At 37.1% G+C, this 24,389-nt stretch overlaps 1 protein-coding gene across 2 annotated transcripts in view; it reads left to right on the top strand.

The window, feature by feature from the left end:
• LOC113236786 (ras-related protein Rab-3) overlaps positions 1-23,981 on the top strand; it is a 30,641-nt gene extending 6,660 nt beyond the window's left edge. The window contains exons 1-6 of one of the 2 annotated variants that reach the window (XM_026472961.1): positions 3,934-4,016; positions 8,072-8,178; positions 10,140-10,257; positions 21,036-21,154; positions 21,789-21,960; positions 23,368-23,981. In XM_026472961.1, coding sequence (XP_026328746.1) covers positions 3,975-4,016; positions 8,072-8,178; positions 10,140-10,257; positions 21,036-21,154; positions 21,789-21,960; positions 23,368-23,514 — 705 coding nt within the window. In that variant the 5' untranslated portion in view covers positions 3,934-3,974 and the 3' untranslated portion in view covers positions 23,515-23,981. Of the gene's footprint in view, positions 1-3,933; positions 4,017-8,071; positions 8,179-10,139; positions 10,258-21,035; positions 21,155-21,788; positions 21,961-23,367 lie in introns of those variants that run through there. The other variant, XM_026472962.1, reaches the window with a different exon arrangement.
• Positions 23,982-24,389: the final 408 nt, after the last annotated feature.

Here is a 24,389-nt window from a genome sequence, read left to right as displayed (position 1 = left end):
TACATTAAAGAAAACGGATACAAACAGAGATGGGCAGTGGATTAAAATCCAATCAAAGCCGGTTTTTAATCCATTTTTCCCAAAATCGCGGGTGGAAACGACGAATACGAAATATGGTATAACTGTATATGTAAAAAATCTATTTTTCGACGAAAAAGAGGCAACTCTATACAATACCCACCTTGCAATCCTATGGACTCTACTACTAAAGACACATTACGATTCGATTTTTACGAAAATTGCTTCAAGTGGATACAGAAGATAGAATTACAGAATAGAATTATTTCAATGGGATTTTGAAGTGAACAGAAAGTTGTAATAATATCATTAAATTTTAACAACTCAATTTACAACAAATATTATAGTTGTAAATAGTTTTTGCCCTCGAGTTTAGGCATTAATGGGTTTTAAACCCGGCTTTAACAAAGCGCCGGGGTACAACCTGGGCGTTTGCCCATCTCTGGAGACAAGTCAGCGTCAATTCCGAAAGTCAATATAGTTACGAACTCGGTGGAGGTCAGTTCCTATGCCCACCTTTCTGCTTCATCATCGGACACCATTCGCCACATATAAGCCAACTACTCATCGAGACCAATTCAATGAGCCCAAACTAACGTTGTAAAAAAACTCGAATCCGGGAGTCTACATTTTAGGACTCGACTCAACTCATAAAGACAGAGGCACTGCATGATGTATTACGAGCCTATCGAGTTTCCAATTGGACTCGAATTCGACATTCGTGCTCGAGTCTATTATCGTAACGTGTCGCGCTCGAGTTCGAGTCTGTTTATGTAACGAGAATATTGGGTATTTATTTCTTTATATAATTCGTGAGCAATAGTAGTTGTTCAGTAAAATTGAACCCTGCTTGTCGTACCCGAGACTTTGTAGTGTAAAAGTCGAGTCGAGACTTTGAACTCGAGTGTTATTTAAACTCGAGTTAGGTTTACGACTCGAGTTCTGCTTAGACTCGAGTTCGTGTTCCGATGACTCTCGCTCGACTTGACTCAGACTCGTGAGTGTTTCAGGCCATCGAGCCGTGCAAAATTGGGTCGAGTTAATAAATATAGACTTCTAGACTCGAGTTTTTTACAACACTAGCCCAAACGCTATAATTATACAATGAGGAGTTAAGTATTCTGCAGACTGTCCAGGTTGTAGCTTCAAACTAAGGATACTATATTATAGTAGTGGTGTCATCGAATTTGCAAAGTATATCTCTAATTACAAGTTGGTAGGCCAAATTAAAGTAAAATAAGCATTAATTTTGTAGATGAGATCCCTACATTAATTAGAAAAAAAGAGCAGATGATCTTTAACAGTCGATACTACCTCAGCTCGAATTCAATTTTTTTCTGTACTGTATCGGTTCTATTGGACGGGTCGAGCGGCAGAGAGCGGCTTCATTTCAGATTTAATTTTTTTACAAAACGATATTAAAGCTATTTGAAAAATGTGTATCGTATAGTATACGTGGTCTGTTTAAGTCAGTTGATATAAAATAATCTCAGTACAGAGTACTAAAAAACCGACCTTAAAAGTACGTGGAATCACATATAATTACCAAGGTTTTAGGTATTATTGAAATCGGTTACCGTTAAGTGCGCAAACACAGATTCATCCCTTAGTTCACCACTGGACTTGACACAGGAGATAATAAAAATCGGTTCTCGAAAAACGCCTTGAATTGGAGAATAGCAAAATCAACCATTAAAATAATTGCTCCTTATAATATAATTAAAGCGTTATTTATAAAAATGGATCTTCATGCGTGAACAACCCTTAAAGGTGGATGATTTTTTTTCAAAATTAAATGGTACCACTATGGAGGTACACTTGTTATGTGGAATCACCTAAAGCTATTTGAGGTTATATAAACTCTTACGATTCATCCTGATTAAAAAAAACTAGTTAGAAGTCGGTCCATTTGCTACGACACGCCACAGTAGACAAACAACAGTCACACGGACACACATAGGTTTCAAACGTATAACTACCTTATGTTTGCATAGTTAATTACAGTAATATATTACTTACCAGAATCTAGTGTATAGTCAAATACACGTGATGTATTCCTAATTCAAAATAGCAGTTGGAATGAATTTAAAAAGATCAACATTGAGCAAATGGTGTCTGGAGGTCTTCATACTCTCTGTCTATCTGTTTTATCGAACTGCTATTACAATAGTGTTATAACTCAAAATATGTGAAATTCGAGATTATGTCATTATTCAATGTAAAATTTGATTTTCTACACATCAATAAAACTGTCTTTAGAATATTGTAAGAAACAATTTAAAAAATATCTACTTAACTCAAAATGAGACATGTTTTATGTGAGATAGTTCTGACTAAAATAGTCCTTATTCAAAAATATAAAATTATTTTTTATTTTTTATTTTTCAATATACTCGTCTTTAGCAAGTAGGAAATTGTTTGTAATAAACTATAACCTATACATACATTTAAATACTCTTTCGTGGGAAACGAGTAATTTGTTTTTCGTCGATTCTGAGAAAATACACTTTTTGAGTTAATGCACTATTGTATTAACAGTGCGATATATTTTAATGGTGGATAAAATTTATGTAATAATCCACGTGGGTCTGACAACAGCTACATATTGCTCCTGCAAAGCAGCCTGCTGCACTGAAAAACGACTGGCCTTTATCAAGTGGAGTTTAAAATAATCCATCACACTTCTTCATTGAATCAATCATAACATGATATAATTCGTAATTTAAAATTGTTGCTGCGTGATAGGTTTAAACATATGAACAATTTAATATAACATAATTTAACGACAAGTGTGATTGACTCCATTACTCCACTTGATAAGATCATGTTTCTTTCATCAGTGTATATTTGGAATGAATGAGAAGAACCAGCGTAATCACAAACCCGAGATTTAAGATTATTATGCACCACCGCTCACAACTCATTTGCTTTGGACCGTGTGCCGTTCTGTATACCATATATAAATATATAGGTTGTCGCGAAAACTAGACAGGTTGATTTATCAATAACCTTGCGTGTTTTGTGGTTGTGATCGTGAGGAAAGCTATGTATACAATTTATTTAATTAATTCACATCTGCCAGTAAATTAGTCAATATATAAGTACGTTTGACATTTGTACCATAAAGTATTTCTTCAGCGAGTCGTGTTGTGCTGTGATGATAAGTATGTCGCGTATGAATTGTTTTTTTAAAAGCCACTCGTGATTTGATAAAATCAAAGACGAAGATTCAGACTAATATATAATAATAAGAACTCATGTTGAACATATTGCAAAAATTAGAGAGATATAAAAAAATACAGTAACGAGATTTGTCCTATTGTTAGGGAGTAATCTCTTTTAAGCATAGTTAGGGTTACACGATAAAATTTCAAAGTAAAAATAAACGCCGGGTGCAATACATATTCTATTCTGTTCAAATACTTAAATGGAAGGACTGCTACCAAGCAGTAATGTGAGCATTACTAAGTTCCGGTTCTGAAGGGTAAGGGTGCTGGTTAAATTACAGGCACATTGGACTTGTCAACTTATGTCTCAGGGTGACGGGAGCAGTGGCAGTGCTCCTGAGGTCTTTGCGATTCAAAGCTGTGTGTGGCACTGCAACTGTTATGGACAGGTGTTTCGCTTACCGCCAGGCGCTCGACTTCCCGACCTGGTATTATAAGAAAAGTACTTATAATTAGATTGTAATAGTAAAATTAAAATTAATATAATAAAAATATTTATAAAATGGACCATCAGCCAGAGATCACTTGAAACCGACCGTACCACAAGCTGATGAAATATACAGTTAAAAGTATGTGGGCTTATTTGTATGTTAATGTAAAGCGATAAAGTCGAGTTTCACTTACACGTCGCTTCACGGAGCAATTAACGTTTTACATTAACGTTATTGTCACATAGATGTGACACTAAGTGCCTGTGGCGATGGTGTTTCTCGGATCCTACATTAAATAATGGGGAGAGATACGAGAAATGAAATTAATTTGGAAGAGGAGGTAATTTAAGTTTTTTTTTGTGTGTTACTAAAACCGGCAAACGGTCAACAAGTCGGTACACCATTACCGTGAGTTGATAGTGACAGTGGTCGGTAGTGAGTGCGTAAAATAGTTTTATACAAAAATTATTTCTTTTCGTGACCGCTTGCTCTACAAGTCGTAATACAAAATTGTGAAAGATTTTGGAAGGAAAAACGTTTATTCAATAAATTGTGTCACTACATATATCATCATCAGCAACCCATTTATACGTCCTCCTTTCAAGCTAGGCCCAAGTCCGCCTCGCTGCTCCAATGCGAGTTGGGCACTTCACGACGTGTGAAGAGGGTTATGAACCTTCTTCGACGTGCAGGTCTCATCGCGATGTTTTCCTTAATCGTAAAGCTCATGGTAAATTTCATATTAAATTTCACAGGTAAATTTCGAGAAACACCGAGGTTTCAGATTCGAACTGATGGCCTCTGCTTAAGAGGCGGTAGGTCAAACCAATTAGGCTACCACGGCTTATTGTACTATACACACGCTATTCACACCTAAACCTAGACCTAAACCTAACCTAATCTACACTCAGGAGTTGAAATAACCTGAAATAGCTTTGGTTAATTTTGCATAACAGTCAGTGTTGAATAAATCACTTTGGAAAAATATTCAGTAAATTATATAGCAGTACTTTCACATAAAAATAATTGAATGTCAATTCAATAAAAATTTAAACACAATGAACAGTGACATCTCTAGCCGGGGCTGGTAACTGTAAAGGTATCTAACTGGGTGACGAAATATCATAGATTTCTCATAGATGGCGCTACGGCTAAAAAGTCGTTGAAAAACCAAACACAAAGATACGACGCAAGCACATAGAAAAATTTGTAAGGTCCGCAGGTTCGTTCCGTGGCTTAGTTGGTGTAGCGTCTGCCACGGTATGCTAGAAGATGTCGGTTCGGATCCGGCCAGATCGAAGGAAATTTTTCTGAGTGATCTTTGTATTAATAATTATATATAGTAAAGTAGGAGGATACATCTACACTGACGGTGTGAAAACTCGATTCGTAAAAGTTTTCACGATCGATAAAAAACACAAACTTACCTCGACATTTTACAAGAAAACCGGTGCGTTCAATAAGTATTTTAATACACATATCAATAGGAAATGAAACTATTTTTCCAGATTTAAATCGCGTATATTTGTTTTGTTTCACGGTTGACTCAACCGTGACCATGACCGTAAAGGGCCCGAAATGTCAGTTTGTTTGGAAAAACAAATATACGCGATTTAAATCTGGAAACATAGTTTCATTTCCTACGTGTAACAATCGCGAAAACCTAAGAACTCGATACACATATCAATGTTTTTTTAAATGAACTTAACTAAATAAAATACTTACACCATACGATATACACTTTCCAAATGGCTTTAATTTCGTTTGTAAAAAGATAAATCATGAAATAAAGCCTGTGTCCCTCTCGATCTACCAAGGCAAAATGACCCGTATTAGTACGGGACAAATTTTAATTCGAGCTGAGATAGTATAGACTCTAAAAACAACAAATAACTGAGTAATTTTTAAGTTAATAAGAGTGCATAGTGACGCAAAAGAGAGAAGGACACGACTAAGCAAAATGTCTATCTAAGGAGACAGATACTGCTTTTCATTAGTTCCGGTTTTAGCGTAAACTGAGTCTGAAGAAAATGATACATAATGCTGTGGGTATGGTCTGTAATATGCCACATTATTACACATTTACTTTATATATATTATATTACATTTTATGTGGGTGCTAGTTTGTCGCTAGCTATAACTGATATTGTAAAGTCGTGGTAGATGGACAGGATAAAATGAGAATATCCGTAAATTTAACTTTTTATAGATTTTCCTTTCAAAATGACAGAACGTGACAGGGTGTCACGTTTCGAAGCAGAGTGATGAACTAATATCCGACACACACACACACACACACACACACGCACGCACGCACGCACGCACGCTCGCACGCACGCGCGCACGCACGCGCGCACGCACGCACGGACGCACGCACTCACACTCAAACACAAGTTAACACCAATACATGACATCGTAACTACAAAACACACGTACACACGACTGTTTATAAATACATGTTCCCTTATTATTTATAGTATAGTTTAAAATGACATTACATCTCTATTAAAATTGGTGTAAAATTAAATGGCATTATGTTTGAAGTGGGGAGCTTGGAAGCCTAAGATACAGATATCTGATCTAGTTTTGATTCCAGTCTCCTACAAATTTTGGCACTTTAGAAAATAAGATATGTTTGTGTGCCAACAATTGTTACCAAAATTTGTGGAGAGAAATACATTTATTATTATTATTAATTTAGCGCAGCACTAATACGTTCGTGAACGGAGTATTGCTGCCACCTTTAGGATGGTTATGCTAAATACCAACTGGCCACCTAAGATTCAGTTTAAAAGATTGCCAAGAGGGTTATAAGCACCTATAGGTGAGTCGGATTTAGTAGAGGCGAAGCTGCAAAGCCTTGAATATCGCCGTAAAGTGACCTGCATATCTGTATTCTACATGATATATCATGGAATTTGCGAAGGAATTGCACAATTTTTTCCGCCCTCACATTTCCATCATCGCAGGAAAAGCCGTAGGCTTGGATTCCACTCCCATGTTCAAGATATTATAAAGAATCTCGCCAAGCTTTACGCTTCTACATTCATCCGGCGAACGGCTATGGAGTGGAATTCCTTGCAAGCAGACTTATTCCCTTATCATAAGAAAAATAAAATTAATCCCAGTTGGAGACCCGTACAGCAAAAGTTAAAACCTATTTATACGGATATTAATGACACGAACATTGAGTTTTAAAGGTATAACTGCCGTTGCCTCGGATCCGGATCTAAGACAAAATTGCCTGTCTTGACGTGTTATTACATTTCAGAAACTCTCCTTAATTCCTTTTTATTAACTTTACCTTCTTTTGACAGTAAAACTTGCCGGTACATTGGACTGTTTTTTAATTAACTATATACTACTTTCGTAAATATTAAAACAAATGATGAGAAACGATTTTCCTTCGCCCTAATTTTTTCCCTATTCTCTATTTGTTACTTCAAATGAAATAATTATGTCAGAGAAAATTCTCTCATTTATTTTTTTGTTAGAGAACTAGCTTTTCATTGCTGCATTAAAATGGCGTGTGTAATGTATCATATAAACATAACTTAATAATATAACTTTAGTAAATATATATTTTTTCATATATCAATTCTCTTAACATAACGAATGTTTAATATGTTTACTTAGATTCCATAATTTCAGTTTTGATAACAATCATTGATCCCAACATTCATTTTAAATAGCAATTAGAAGTTATAAACCTCAGCTTACATAACTAAATAGATTATTAAACTGACAAAACAAATCAGGGTTTGGCAGTTGATTCATTTTTTTTTATTACCCGAGGGAATCTGCTTACAGATTCCCCAGCTTAGCAACATGCTCACAAAGAAAAGTCTAATTGAGAACCTCCTCCTTTTTTAAAGTCGGTTAAAAAGTAAAATTAAAATTAAAAATGTACTTACTCTATGTTCTTCTAAATTCCAATCTCTGCCTGTTGTATTAGATGTACACAGTAAAATACTCTGTGCTGCTAAGTGCACTATGGTCGATGATCCATGCGTATGTCATTTAAGTTTTAACGTTTGTTATTTCTGTAGTAAATGTATATAGTGAGGGAAGTACCCTCTTATTTATATAATGTGTAATAGAAAAGATATCCGCTCTATACGCTGTGGTGTTCCCAGCAACGAATACATACCAGGTGAAGCCTGAAAACCTGCAAATAGCTCAGGCTTTTAACTTTTCTTCGATATAGATTTAAGCGTCCTTTTTTGAATTTTATTTATTTCTTTCTTTTTAATGTTGATTTTAGTAAATATGTCAAATTACAAATTTGAAAAACAAACCATAACTCCACCAATTCACAACAAATTGCAATTTGTTATTTTGAAGAAATTGTAGTAGTTTCGCAAAGATTCTAGTATTTATTAATGCCTATTACAGATGGCTGGAGGTGGAGACCCAAAATGGCAGAAGGACGCTGCGGATCAGAACTTCGATTACATGTTCAAGCTGCTCATCATAGGAAACAGTTCTGTAGGAAAAACTAGGTAAGAACTTCCTAAAGGTTACAATATATTACGTACTAATATAATATTATGAATTAAACACACTTCAAATAAAGTTTGGTCGACCGCTCAATCTTAAGTGTCGATACTACCTTTGCTCGAATTAAAAATGTTCCCGTACAGAATCAGTTCTATTGAGCGGGTCGAGCGGCAGGGACCAAGGACACAGTCTTTATTTCAGAATGTATTTTTTTACAAACGAAATTGAAGGCATTTGAAAAACGTAGATCGTATCCTATACTTGTTTTGTAAAAAAAAAATCATTAGTGTATGTAAAGTACTTATTGAATACAGCAATTTTCTTCTGAAAATTCGAGGTAAAATTGTGCTTTTTTTCTATCGTAAAAATTTTTCGGAATCGTGTTTTCACACCATATACTAATCAGTGCACATCCTCAATTTTACTATATATTTTCTCCAAAGTGATCGATTCAACACTTTCACTGTTCTACTATCAAGGGTTATGTAGTTGTTAATGAAATTTAAAAAAAGCCGTGGTAGTCTAAGGGCGCGTGTCCACGCTAAGAAAAGTCGCAAGGTCTATGCAAGAATTCGTGTCGGTTCTACACACGAACTGTGTACACTGCCTCGACGCCGAACAAGAAAAAAAATCTTGTCTACTCCCAACACGACGCGCTCTGCCGCCATTGTATGGGGCGGGTTGAGGTGCATTGTCAGTAAACGAACGTTTATGCACGTGGACGGGTGTTGCTTAGTAGTTAACATATATAACAACATATTTCTTGCCACAGTCGGTAGTAAAACGACAGCTACCTGGAAGACTCGTAATGCACTGACATATTTTTACACACGTCTGTCTTAAGCATTCGTATCGTGTACATACTCATCATTTTCTCATCTGCAATAGACACGAGATGTTTTCGTGGCTAGATCCGACAAAGTTCTTGTCGTGTACAAGACCATTCTCATCTTTTCTATACAAGACACGTCGAATTTCTTAGCGTGTACACGCGCCTTAATAGTTTCAACTACCACCTCTAAGCGCGTGGGTTCGAATCCGGGCTTACACCTCTGAGATTTTTAGAATTTCTGAGCAATTAAATGAAGGGAAACATATTGAGGAAACCTGCATATCTTGAGGGAACTACAGCCCAAACCTTTCGATTGCAAGAGGAGGTCTGTGCTCTGTGCCCGGCAATGGGACTCTATATAGGCTAAATAATAACAGTAATGTTTTTAAGTATATTACGTGTTGGACAAACATCGTAGTTAGTAGCAGCACAATTCCTTGTGAAAGAGTCATAATGTGAGCATAACCGCGTTCCGGTTTTGAAAAGATAAGGTTGCTGGTGAAATTACAGGCACATGGAACTTGTCACCTTATGTCTCAGGGTGGTTCAAATTTCTGCTATTCAAAGCTCTGAGCGGCACTACAACCGTTATGAACAGGCGTGTCGCTTACTATCAGGCGCACGACTTGTTCGTCCCGTCACCTGGTATTATAAAAAAAATCGTGCCATTGAATAAACTCAAATAAAATACAATTATTGAAACGATATATCTAGTAAGCTGCTGGTATCTATAAAGTTACCTAACTGAGTGAAGACATAGATTTCTCGGCAAAAGAGTCGTTAAAAACCAAACACCAAAGATCAAAGATCTTACGAATTTTTCTATGCAACAAGCACTTAGAAAAAAATCTTAAGATTCGCTAGTTCGTTCCGTGGTTTAGTAGGCACAGCGTCTGGCACTGTTTGATGGAAGATGGTTTGAATACAGCCTAAGTGTTCGATCTTTGTATTAATATATGTAATTATGATAAGAGTACAATTATTCCTCGGCAAAGATAAATCTTGGAAGGTTTGCAGTTCAACTTGCCCTTTACCATTGACGAGTTATGATGACCTAAACTTTCTCCATAAAACTCGCGTTCAGCTGTACGATGTAGGTACTGTGACTATATTTTTCTCTATTGTTTCCAGTTTCCTGTTCCGTTACGCAGACGACTCGTTCACGTCGGCGTTTGTGTCCACCGTCGGAATCGACTTCAAAGTAAAGACGGTCTTCCGCCACGACAAACGCGTCAAACTTCAGATATGGGTAATTACACCTACTGTTTTGCAAATAGTTTGTTAAACCCGTTGCATGTAAGAGCTATTATTGGGACTTGTCAACTTATGTCACAGGGTGACGGGCGCAGTGGCAGTGTGTCCTGTATCTTGCTTTCTAAGGAAATATTTAAGGTTTCTTGAAATGATGAAACACAGCTGACTGTGTACCTGAGTACAATGAAGCCTTGTAATTTCAAGCAACATGTACAAAGTTAGGCTTAATAAAATATTGAATATTAGAATGTTAGACTAGTAGGTTGGGCGCAGCGCACAAAAGAGATCGGAGCCTGAATGGGCCCACTCATCCGTAGAACAAAGGTCTATGTGCAAGGCTACTTGTTCTCAGGACATAGTACATTTCGTACGTTCTTCTTCGCTGTGGATGTCAGATCAACTGTTGTTCGATTTTATAATTTCCGAAACGAAACAAGATATATAAATTCTCTTCTCAAAACACCTTTACATAGGCCTTAGTTTGAATAATGAAATTATTTTCGTAACGTGCTTATTCTCTTTTCGCTATATAATCTCATCGGACTCTGTTCTTTGCTTGAGTCGATATAGGCCTTACGACTATTCGTGGGAGACAGGGCAGCTCGCTCCATCCGACGCGGCGTTCGGTGCGGACACAGTGCCCCTCAGTTCTTTGCAATTTAAAGCTCTGAATGGTACTCAACTGCTATGGATAGGTGTCTTGCTTACCACCAGATGCACGACTTATTTGTCTCGTTACGTGGTACCATAACAAAAATGTAATTTCTCACAGATAGCGTTACGGCAAAAAAAGTCGATAAAAACCATAAACAAAGAGCAGCAACAAGCACAAAGGCAAATTCGTAAGATCTGCTAGCTCGTTCCGTAGCTTAGTTACCATAACGACTGGCATGGCTTACTGGAAGACGTGGGTTCGAATCCAGCCAGATCGAAGGATTTTTTTCTAAGTGTTCGATCTTTGTATCAATAATTATAAGAAACTAGTGGAGTAATCTCATAAAAATAATTGAATATCATTCTGACATTCAATAAAATTAAAATTTTTATTTCATACATTTTAACCTATTTTTATTTGGAAAGAATTTACAGTGAATGTTATGTTGCACCATGCAAGACGACTATTTATAGCTGGTTTGCAGAATTCGCGGTCGTGTGAATCTCAGTGACGAATTTCGTGATTATCGCCCGTCCAATACTGTTAACAACAAAAACATCGATGCTGTGCGCCGTATGATCAAAACAGACAGGCATGTGACATTCCTTGAGATCCGGGCATATTTAGGCACGTGGATGAATGAAATACATTCAATACTACACAAACATTTGGGTGTGAAAAAGCTGTGCTCTCGGTGGATCCCACACAATTTGACTGAGACTCAAAAAACGGATCGTGTCACTTGGTGCAATGCCATGCTTACAGATTCAACGAAGGAACGTCTAATTTGGTGTGGGACATAGCAACAGGTGACGAAACATGGATTTATAGTTACAATCCCAAAACAAAGCAGCAATCGAGCGTATGGGTCTTTCGAGATTAGCCGAAACTAACCAAAGTGGCGCGCGTGCAAAGTGCCTCTAAGCGGATGATTGCTTCTTTTTTTTTAATAAAACTGGACACGTGGCTACTGTTGCTTTGGAGAATTGTTGTACCATAAATAGTGATTGGTACATGACCATTTGTTTGCCGGAAGTTATTGACAAACTGTAAAAATAACCGTAAACGCCTTATCATCTTGCACCACGATAATGCCAGTTCACGCACAGCCAGACAGATCTATGGGTTTTTGTGAAGGTGAACAACGTTGACCTTGTGACTTTTATTTATTTCCAAAAATTAAGAACCAGTTACGCGGTCAACGATTTTCATCACCTGAAGAGGCTGTCGAAGAGTATGAAAAATATGTTTCAGAGATTGTCACGGAGGAGTGGCACAAATGTTTTCAAAATTGGTTCATTCGTATGAAAAAGTGCATTAACGCTAACGGAGAATATTTTGAGAAACAATAAATTCATTTCTGACCATTTATAGTATTTTTTCTTATACATTCGTGTTCGCGCCACACGTAGTGTGCACCCCACGTATGTTATAAAATGAAAGTTAAATAAAGTTATTGTCACTTGGTACGATAAAAAAAAAGTTAAAAATGAGACGTTACCTAAGAGTCGATATAACCTCAAATGGCTTTGGTTGATTCAGCATAACAGTGAAAGTGTTGAATCAATCACTTTAGAAAAATAATATAGTAAAATTGAGGATAACATATCTGATTATAGTATACGATGTGACAAGATGTAAAAAAATCACAATAGGATAAAATGATTATTATTTTATTTATTATTTATTTTAAAAACATAAACTTACCTCGAAATTTTACAAGAAAGCCGCTGTATTCAATTGGTACTTTACATATACCAATGATTTTTTTATAACTAAATCGATTACGTATAGTATACGATATACATTTTTCAAATGGCATTAAAAAAATAAATTCTGAAATAATAACTGATTCGGTATGGCAAAAAATTGAATTCCAGCTGAGGTAGTATTGACTCTTAATAGATCTATTATTCCGAAAATTACACCAATTACCTGGTCTCTAACTAGGAAACTCCCTTTACTGTGAATACCATAGCAATTCACTCGGTACTTCGAAAGAAATCAAAGCTGGGAGCTCTTCAAGCCGTAGGGCCACAGAGGTCGTCATCATTTAAATACATATACTGTGTTATTACGTAACATAAACGGGCGAATTACGAAGTCAGAGCTACAAATCTTCAAAATTAAGAAAGTTTGTGGTAATGCATATACCTACTTTTGCTTAGGAATCTGGAATTTAAAACATTGAACATGGTCTAAAAGATTTTGTTTTTTGACGTTTCCATTACAGTGAACTTTAAGTAACGTGTACCAGACCAGGAATTCCTGTCATAATGGTTTGGGCCTTAGTCTCAAATTCAATCGTTTAGGTTCTTGAGCGGTCTCCCTAAGTAGATGCATGGAAAAAAACCGTTTCCATGCAAGCGGTGTACCGGTGTAAGAAATTGCTGCAAAATTATTATAATTTTTTGAGTTAACAACAAAGAAGATTCGTTTTACTTACTTTGTACATTAAATATAACACCATATTGGGACTTGCAGTGTTTTAGTTTGATATGATAGTAGTAAAGGTGGCACTTTTAGTAGTAGTAGAGGTAGAGTTGTAGTATGAGTGTGAGAGTGTAGGTAGAGAGGTAGAGACCAGGGAAATTCTGCCGCCTTACCTATTTCTGCCGCCAAGCAATAATGTGACCATTAATGCGTTCCGGTTTTGAAAGGTTAAGGGTATTAGTGAAATTATAGGCACATGGGTCTTGTCAACTTATATCTTTGCGTTTTAAAGTTCTGAGTGGCACTGCAACTGTTATGGACAGGCGGATAGCTTAACATCAGGTGCACGACTTGTTCGTCCGATCACTTAATATTATATTAAAACAAACCAGTACAGTCAAATTCAAAGGAACTTGTCAATTTTATGTATCATGGTGGTGCAGTGGCAGTGAATCTGAGTGGCACTGCAAATTATTAAGGATAGGCGTGTGAATTACCACTATGCGCACATTTGTTCTTCCAGTCACTTGATATGTTAAAAAAAAATGTTGAGTAGTTTATAATAATAATAATAATAATGTGCCAGACAACAACAACAATTAAGAAAGTTGATTTCCCAAATTGGTTCTACTGGGAATCGAGCCCGGGACCTCCTCGTCCAGCGTCCACATTGCAATCCGTTGGGTCATCGAAGTCGTCAAAAACAAAAACTGCTAATATTAATTTACATCAATTTATTAAGGAAATCGTATTGTAGATGAAGATGACGTCGTAATATTGGCAATTCAATCTGATTGAGTAAGTAATAATTAACCTGTCGCTATCGTTTCAAAAGTGTCGTGGTCTTTTGTGTTTTCAGCTCGCTTTTAGCGTTACCCTCTTTTGAAGGTAGACAACAAATGTATTCATAATCATTTTCTTTTGCACCTTTCTCAACCCCAAACAAACAAAGAGACAAAATGGCAAAGACAATAACTATCTATACAAATGTACTTATGTTGGTTCTCTTACAAAGGAAAGTGGCCAGATTGAAAATTGGCTCGGAGAATTGTAAGAATTACCTAAGTAATTAATTCTTACGGGCCTAAGCCCGTAAACAACTCCTATATAAAGAATTTCACTACATTGACTATCATTTACTTTATCGCTAACAATGAGTGTATACAAAAATACGCCTACATTCGTGAGACCTCGGCCATCGATCAGATTAAACGAACAATCGTCGACCATATAAAGGAACACATACGAGCTGTAAAAACAATAAAAGACGAGAGAGTAGTATAAAATCTTAAGCCAAAAGACATTAACTTGATCGAGGAACGTACCTATGTAAAGCCATCGAGATCTCAAAATGCCACATATTGAAACGTGAAGGCACATATCGTCGGGAACAGTGCAAATCCGCGTATGCATATAGTATTGGTAAAAGCGCGTATCACCACCAAACCAAATTCCACAAGAGAGGGATTTAACGTTATTACCACGTTATTATAAAGGCTACGACTTTCATTTTTGCACAGTAAGCATTAATTTATGTTATCTACGGGCTGATAACAATAACAAGATTTCTGTAAATCACGCTAATTTGATTGCCAAGACATTTACGCGGATTTGATTTGCCGACTCTCAGTCTCAGGAGTCTCATTTGACGATTTGTCCTGTCAACTATCGCTGTACATGTGCGCGGAATTCAAAACGAAGAACGGAAAATTGATGAAGAAGTTATAACACGATCTCTGCACGAAACCTACGACTAGGAGAACTAAGAGATCAAATTCATCAAGACAAAGTAATGTTAAAATTTATTATTTGTACGTTAATGATGAAAAGGAAAATAAATGGAGACAATCGGGCGTCGGTATGAATATATCACGACAAGTCGTAGTCAGCTCAAAGGAATTCCGTTTTGTGGAGAACAGACATGCTTGCGTTTTGGTAGAGTTAAATTTGACAAGAATGGCATCACCCCAATCGGAGACTGCCTGGAGTGTCAAATCAAAACGGCTAATCATGGTCTCTCGACAAGACTGGATTTCCTCTCCACTGACGCTTGCATTGATTAAGTACCTATCTATCTACAACTCTCCTGTCATCAGCAACGCAAAGGTACCTGGAATTAACACATCATTGAAATGCAGCAGAAAGAGAGTTGCAGACAGTACGGAACCCTGAGGAACTCTCTATCTATCGCCGTACGTTCGGAAGAGTAGCCTTCTAAGACCTCTCGAATCGAACGTTCACTCAAAAAATCCGAGATCCCATTACAAAGATCAGTGGGAACCCCATAAGAGGGAACCTTACTTAAAAGGCTTGCGTGCCAGACCCTGTCAAAGGCATTAGAAATGTCTAAAGACACTGCAAGTGCCTCGCCATGCTTTTCTATAGCCTCGCTCCATATGTGACAGGCATACACAAAAAAATCCCCAGTAGATCGCCCTCGTGGGAATCCGTACTGGCGATCACTAAGGAGGTCGTTGTCTTCAAAGTACGACAGGAGACGGTTATTGAGTACATGTCCCATAGTCTTGCAGAGTATGTCAGTGACTGAGATAGGTATATAGTTGACAGGGTCAGCTTTGCTTCCCTTTTTTTTGTTTTGATATTTCAGGGAACTACACCATACTCAAACGGTACAGGCGTGTAAGAACAGGAGACAACTCGGGCGCACAGTTATGCAGGACTATTGCTGGAATTCCATCTGGCCCCCTAGCTTTATTTACGTCTAGATTTCGCAAGGTTCTAAGTACCTCTTTTTGACATATTCGAACTGGTGACATAGAGCAGCCAGGCTGAGGTAAAGTAGGTGGTAGGTTCCCTGCGGTATCCAAATGTGAGCTCTCTGCAAAGAGTGAAGCAATAAGATTCGCCTTCTCTTCCGCAGTATGAGCCAGCGAGCCATTCGGCCTCAGCAGAGGTGGCAAAGATGAGCGACAAAAGTTAGATTCGACCGCTTTGGCCAGAGACCAAAAGGATTGGCTGCCTGCTCGATAAGAGGCAAGCTTGACCCCTATGCGGCACATGGTCGAACTTAGCCCTACGTAACACACTTATGCACTTCTTGGCGGCCTTATTAAAAGCTTTCTTCAAATTCTGAGTACTCGGAGCTTTGCGTAGTCGAGCATCTGCCCAAGCTTGGTACGCGGACAACTACAATCAGCGTAAAACCATGGACGAGCTTGGGGTCCATTACGTACATCAGAGTGTGGTATGTAACACTCCATACCCAAACGCAAAACCTCGACTACAGCATCAGCACAGCTCGACGAGTCTCCTGAAATAAAGAACGCCTGTCAGGGGTATGACGCAAAGTCATGCATGTACGTCAGCTGTGTATTTATGCTCTTAGACTATGGAAAATATCTTTTTCCACCCTCTAAGATTATAGTGGGTAATATCATAATATAAATAGGGTGGCGTGGTTACAGAGCAAGACACTACCTTTTAATTATATTTGTGCAAGACATTTAACAAGATTAAGCTGCTGTGATTTTTAGAGAACTTATGAGACTGTTTTTTTTTGTTATTCTTAATTACACATACTTTCACACTACAAAATTTAATAACATTTTAATCACGAGAACTTACCTTCTTTTTGACTTACTTATAAAAAGATTTGTGTATAATTTGACTACGAACAGTAAAAATTTATTGTTTATCTGATATTACTTTTTTGGTCTAAGAAGATGTCTGTTTTAGAACCTTTTTTGTTAATTTATTATTATTATTATGACCCTGTATTGTCCCAGAGAAGGGCAAAAGCCTCCTTATTTTCTGTTACTTTTGCTCTTTACTCATGATAAAATCAAACCTTTAATAAAATGTTTCATTTCAATCCCGCGCACCTAGTGTAAGTAGCTACAGAGTTCAGTCGGTAAAATAAAGTTCAATGGCTAAGATATTAAGTTTTTTATTCCTCCTGTAAAATCGTGAAAACGCTGTTACGCCGTATTAACAAAGTGCTCTTCAGCGGTATTGCACGCGCATTAACGTACGTAAAGTACGTAGTTAGAAGCTGTAAATAATCTATAGTGTAACGTTTTTGTATCAATATAGTTTTATACCTCGTAAATGGCAAATTTGGAATATCAATAGGAGTCTTATTATACAAGCTTATACTGATGGTTTTGTAGAATTTTGGCCTATCTCAAAATCACCCAATTCATCAGATGGTTTAAAAACAACTAAACACACAAATAACTGCCTCCGTGGCCGAACGGTTACCATGCCGGACTGCCACGCAGAGGTCCCAGGTTCGATTCCCGGGCCGGGAGAAATGTTTGTATGGCCTATATTTATTTCTCTCGTGAGTTTGGGTGTAATTTGTGGTTGTCTATGTGTGTGTTCATGGCGCCCGCGACACAGGGTTTCCCTAGTGCGGGGCTATGTTGAGTGTGTGCGTTATTTAAAAAAAAAACTGCAGATAATCTAAAACGCAAAGCAGACTAACTGAACTATTTTGGTTTAAGCCACTATTTTTAAAAACCAGCTATGAATAACGAACATGATTCACAGCCCCACTTCACCTACTGCGGGGCAACAGGCCCCCTGTAGTTTACGCTATCGAACATGGCCTTGTTGTAACCTGACACAAATTATGCGTTGTCAGTGAGTAGTCGTGCACACAAGTGTTCATTACGACGACCTCGGTGGATGAGGAGGTCCCAGGCCCGATTTCCGGTAGAACCAAATTGGAAAATGAACTTTTCAGATAAAAACAATACCAATCATTTATGCCTCTTCTTCTTCTTGTCGTATCGATGGCATACACAATAAGCTTTCGTTCGCAAGGCATTGTTCTGCACGTTTTTAACGTATTCAATTATAATTAGTATTCAACAGCAATCGCCCTGAGAACAAGTCTGTTACACATCCACGCTTTGTTGCATTTTTATATTAGCATAGAACGGAAGAAAGGAAGGTATTGGGTTCATCCAATGTTTCAAGAAGCAGTGCGTACAAACACATTATAAAAATTGTAAGAAAATCTGAGACATGATGAAAATAAAACGGGCCTTTGTTTCACTAAAGATATCAATAAATCGTTTTCCATAGAAGATTCGCCGGGCATTTGTCCTTCCAAAAGATACTTGTTGTTCGGTGTTCGGTGATAATTTGATAAAAAACGTATGACTACGCGCCGTGTGAAAGACATGCCTTAATACTATGTGCCACTGCACACCGTGCCAGTATAAACTTGTGCGCGTTTTTTGCAGGACAAACACGTGTGAACGGTTCCATATCTAATGTATGCACCACGCGTGGTGAAAGGATTTACCAATCGGCGTAAGTTACTCACCAGACGTAGAAAAGAAATGGTATGTCGTGCGGGGAAGCTCCTTTCGTGCACCCTATTTGTGACATTAATTACTAAATGTGATTTTTTTAGGTACTGTAATAGGGACGTAGTCATGCGATTGCGTTGCGAGAAGCACTTTTCAAATATGAACCAGGATTGCATTCATAAATAAAACTTTATATGTTTATTCAATTTGAAACCTTTCTCCGGAACTCCTATATGTCCATTTGACAACAACCTTCTATTATTTATACAATCCTAAATATAAACTGATCCAGCCTGCTACAGTACCAAGAGACGACATGTTTGTTTACAGCAGTTGCAGTGTCACTCAGAGCTTTAAATCGCAAAGATCTTATGACCACTGCCACTGCGCCCATCACCCTGAGACATAAATTGACAAGTCTTATATGTCTGTAATTTCACCAGCACCCTTACCCTTCAAAACCAGAACGCAGTAATGCTCATATTACCGCTTAGTTACTAACGCTTAGTTAGTACTTCCCTGTAGAAACTCTTTCACAAGGAACTCTACTCTTCGTATTCGTCATTCCACACCTACTTTCATACAGCACAATCAGTGCTTCAATACGATGTGTAAGAATGAATTTTCAATTTAAATTTAGAAATCGGGTATTGTAATAATACACTACCCGATTTCTAGGGCCCTCCGTCAAAGGTGGGCGTGGCCTCTCGTTTGGTCGCCGCTCTTATTAACATCTATAAGTCGCCGTAATTAGGGATCCTACCTCCCTAATTCGTATTACACCTCCCTTTGATAGAGCTAGGATCCCTTGAATTCGGGTAGTGTAATTAACGTTTTAGTGCTCTGAAGAAGTATGGTAGTGTAACGGTTGATTTCCAGAGCCGTAGCGCCTATTTTGCCATAGTATTGTATCCCCAGTTACGACAATCCGTTTATAACAATATCAGGGGTCTTTCAAGCATTTAATATATTCTCAATGCCATTGAAGTGTAATTTTCATTACGAAGCTCGATTTTCCTAGGCTATCAATTAATTTCTCATTTAAATGCCATAACATATTTATTTAACTTTGGTTAAGACTGTATAATCGTTTATAGGGAATGCAGCCGTTTTATAAACTATCAATATGCACGCAATATGAAATATTCATAGACTTTTTGTCAGTTATGTGACGAATAGCTTTGAAATTGTTAATGGAAAAATATATTAAAGCATTAGCGGTTTCAAATATTATAAATGATTTCTAAATGTCTTTTCGCCGTGCGCCCTATTAAAAGAGGAAAGATTTTTTTTCCAGAACATGAACCAAATGGTCTCAAGCATCTGTCGAGTGTGGCGATTATCTCTAATTACCCTTTTTAAACAGGCCTTTTTCACGAATCATATAATAACTAAATAATAAAAAAAACGCACGAGTGGCAGCTGAAAAGTTATCTACTAAAGTACGAAATAAAAGACGATCATAGCAACCTTTTTTCAGTATGAAATTTACAGAAATACGAAATGCGTTTATTTTTGTTAAAAAGGGATATTACTCTGTTAAATAAAGTTGTTGCTCATTTGTAAACATTTTGCTTATTTTCTTCTACCATCCGCCATTTTGTTCATTCAAAGCGAAACGTAATAAACAAAAGAGTGGCACTAATTTAGAGAAAAGAATAAATAACGAAAGCGTTACTTTTGTAGCCTGTATTATTTTTGAATTGAAAATAATTTAAAGAGCTTACTGTCAGCTGCCCATCGTAGCAGCGCGGTATGTATGCGTGGACGCCCGCTCGACGCAAACGTTTGCAAAATCTTGCGGTGCACTCACGTTGCATAGTTCGGGTCGTACCATGCGCCATTTATTATAGAATTAAATAATTCATTTGGTGTTTAAAATATGACATCAAATAGTAGACATGTTGTGAACAAGAATGACCCAAATTCGGAATCGTTGAACATTACATTTTTATTTTATAATCATAATCCCATAGAGTATGGAAATGACGGCTGATAGGGGAGCGTAGAACAAAAATAGATGTTGTGCCGACCCCACCTAGCGCGCGACAAGGACAAAAGAAGAAGAAAAAGTACACCCGTAATCGAGATATCAATCCGCGAAGATCGTATAAAAATATCAATACGTAAATACTAAATTTAACAAAAAAAGTTGCTTAAAATTATATTTTTAACTCATAGTACAACTAAAATAATATGTGACAACCCTACGCTTCGATTGAAGTCTAGGCATTGATTGTCGAACAGGCGATATTTGCCCTACTTGTCTTAATATATAGTTCGTACTAAGGAATATGGACTATATTTGAATCTTCCTGGTAACAGGGAACCTTACGTCACAACATTAGTAGCAAAAGGTTAATTGGATTAATTTTAAAAGCGTATTATTGAACTTAATTTCAGGATACAGCAGGCCAAGAGCGCTACCGTACGATCACGACGGCCTATTACAGAGGAGCTATGGGCTTCATTCTAATGTACGACATCACCAACGAGGAAAGCTTCAACAGCGTGCAGGATTGGTATGAGGATTATTATAGCAATTTCAGAATAGAAAGACCCTGTGTATCCTATAGGACAGCTACCACTAGATTTGGACTTTGTGATGATGAAGGTCACGGGAAATTGTGGCTTGCAGATACACACGACGACCCGTAATCGACCAAAGTAGTGCAGAGAACTGTGTTTCAACAACCGATAGTATTTCGCCATTTTGAATATGCGAACAGAGAACATAATAACAACTCTTCTATAACACATTCGAATATTGTACAATTCTGTATTTCAATCGGATGTGCTTTCTGTCATGATATAGTACTCGTATATGTACCTACGATGAACATAAATAGATTTGTAGAAGCAGTACGATAGATAAATTCTCGAGAAACGCATCGTACCTTTGGTATAATCATGGACCAGTAATTTATATTAAGAGTACTGCCGATCTCCATCTACAGATCGTAACACAGAAAAAGGTCAAAATCCGTCTTATAACTAGATAGCGCTGATCAAAAACCTGAAAGTAGTTTATATAATGTAAATGGCCGTAGATACAGAATTAATTCCTCTTTATCATAAAATAAAACTAGTATTTTAGTCCCACATTATTTGCATCCACTAGATACTGGCAATACCATTAATTGTATTATTTTCCAGGGTCACACAGATAAAAACATATTCGTGGGACAATGCGCAAGTAATCCTAGTCGGAAACAAGTGTGACATGGAAGAAGAACGCGTTGTGAGCGCTGAGCGTGGCAGGCAGCTCGCCGAGCAGCTTGGTGTTGAGTTTTACGAGACCAGCGCTAAGGAGAACATCAATGTTAAGGTATGTCTGAATTTCTTTGATACCAGTTTTCGTTTAGAACAGTATTCACAAAACTTTTCAAATGTATTGCAAAATGCTTGACCAATTACCTGGTCTCAAATGAGACAATTCCTTGTAGTAAGAGTAACAAAACAACAGAATTCACTCTGGGGAATTCACTCAGAACGCTCGGATTTAGAAAAGTACATTTCGGCCGGCGAGTATCAGAAGCGAATTTGTTTGCGTTCCCGAGCATGTTTTAGATCAAATTTATCTCAAGAATTTATGCCAATCAAGCTTTAGGTTAACAATGTTTATATGATACATTCTTCTCCTTGTCTTCACGGGGTGCCATTTCCCACCGAAGGTCGGCTATCGTTATGGCAATTTGGGTCCGTGAAGTTATGGCTTGAAACAGTTACGTGATACTCATGTCGAACTCTACAAGATTTTGAAGCCATGTGGTTTTTCTACAACCACGTCTTTTGCGGTCCTGGATTTTTCTCTGCAGAATGAGTTGCAGTAGAGTATTTATCAGTCCGCGTGGTGTGCCAGAAGTACTGCAGCTTCCTCCTTTTTAATGTTTTCAGGAGCTCCAAGTCGTTGAGCATCCTCCGCAATGAGATTTTTTTAAAGTTATCATTGGTGACTGATCCATCCACGATATTTTCAAAATTCTTCGACAAAGCCACATTTCGATTTTATAACCCATTAAATTACCCGAAATAATATTATATTTCAATGAATTATACTGGTAGTACTTATACAATAAATTCATTATGTTAATTAATCACTGTATCTAATGTTTGTGATACTGCAGGTTTATCATACACAATGAAATAATACCTTTTATTGCTATGTCCCATGAGTGATTATATCCTTTATTATTCCTTAAATTGTATCAAATGTCGTTATATCAAGTGAAAATAGATAATTTATTTGTTGTGATGTCGATCATTACAAACCTCAGCCACCCATCTAAATATACATTACATCATCAGTAATATATGTCTAGACTTCAAATGATCGTCTGAATGCACTTTTATTCCTAGAAATATTCCTCCAACGATTCTCTATTTCGTTAAAGCTAAGAACTCACAGAGCAATTGTTACCCGTGCCTGTCGCGGCTGCGGGACAGCTGTATTATTTCAATACTCACGACACTGCAGGTTTGTGCAGTCATATAGCAGCCACGGGAGATGATCACATGTCGCGCGGTCATTTACGATCGATCGAGAACGTTACTGGCGAACAGACCGCAGAGTAGTGCTACCAAATTTTACATAATATACACATCTACATTCTACAAAAGTCGCGATCCGCAACCGCTAACCGTGAGAGGCGCGAGTGAAACTTGCTTCGTGAGTTCTTAGCTTTACTCTACCTGTTTCAGAAAATGGTTATTATATTTAATTACTCTATTTCAGGCTGTCTTCGAACGGCTGGTGGACATAATCTGCGACAAGATGTCGGAAAGTCTCGACTCTGAGCCAGCCATGCTAGCCGGCGGACCTCGTGGCCAACGGCTGACGGAACAGCCCCAGGGCAACTCGAACCCCAACTGCAACTGTTAAGGGCCAATGACTCTACACTCAACACATTAACGTTTAACGTTCAGTGGATAGTGTTTTATTGCTATTTTGTTCAACTGCTTCACACAATTTAAGTCAAAATACAAAACGGCATTACCAAATTGTAGATGAATCCAGTTCAATTTGGATTTTTACCGCCACCTTTGGCACATTGTCTCATGTGTTCAGATACAAGACAATACTTGTTCATATTTATTACAGAAATTTATAAACACTTCCTACATTCAGGTAACATCTGGAATTTAGAACAAAATTATTAAAAACAGTAAACACGATTATTAATTTGCCGTTCACTCAGAGATAAGAACTGAATAACTATAATGACGTAATTAATGCACGGTGTTTCACAATCACACAAAAACTACAGAATTAATATGAGTTCTAAACTATTAATTTTAAGTAGTTCAATTTAGTATTTACGTTTATTAAATTTAAACACCATTATATTCCGCTTTCGTCTTTTTTGTACTTATAAATATTAAGAGGAATTGCTATGAAAATTTAAACGAAAAAATTACATTGCAATTTTAATTATTTTAATATTTAAAAACGATTTCAAAAATTGTTAAAATTTGTGTAATAAAGAAAATAATATGTATTAGTATTACTAATTATATAGGTGTTAGGTAGCTATATCTATATATATTGCGAGCTGGAGTAGGGATCTGATACTACTAGATGTTAATATTTTTACCATTAAATCAATTTTAAAGAATTCTGTTCTTAATTTGTTACATTAACTTTTCTTTATTTTATATAACTTTAAATTACTTAATATACTAAAGTAAAATTGAAATGTTATGATTTACAACGATAATATCGAATCGTTATATTTTCATAATTGCCACAAATTGGAA

Source organism: Hyposmocoma kahamanoa, unplaced genomic scaffold (genome assembly GCF_003589595.1).
Source record: "Hyposmocoma kahamanoa isolate Upper Pololo Valley unplaced genomic scaffold, ASM358959v1 92, whole genome shotgun sequence".
Classification (NCBI taxonomy): Eukaryota; Metazoa; Arthropoda; class Insecta; order Lepidoptera; family Cosmopterigidae; genus Hyposmocoma; species Hyposmocoma kahamanoa.
This window is presented reverse-complemented; position numbering and strand designations above follow the sequence as displayed.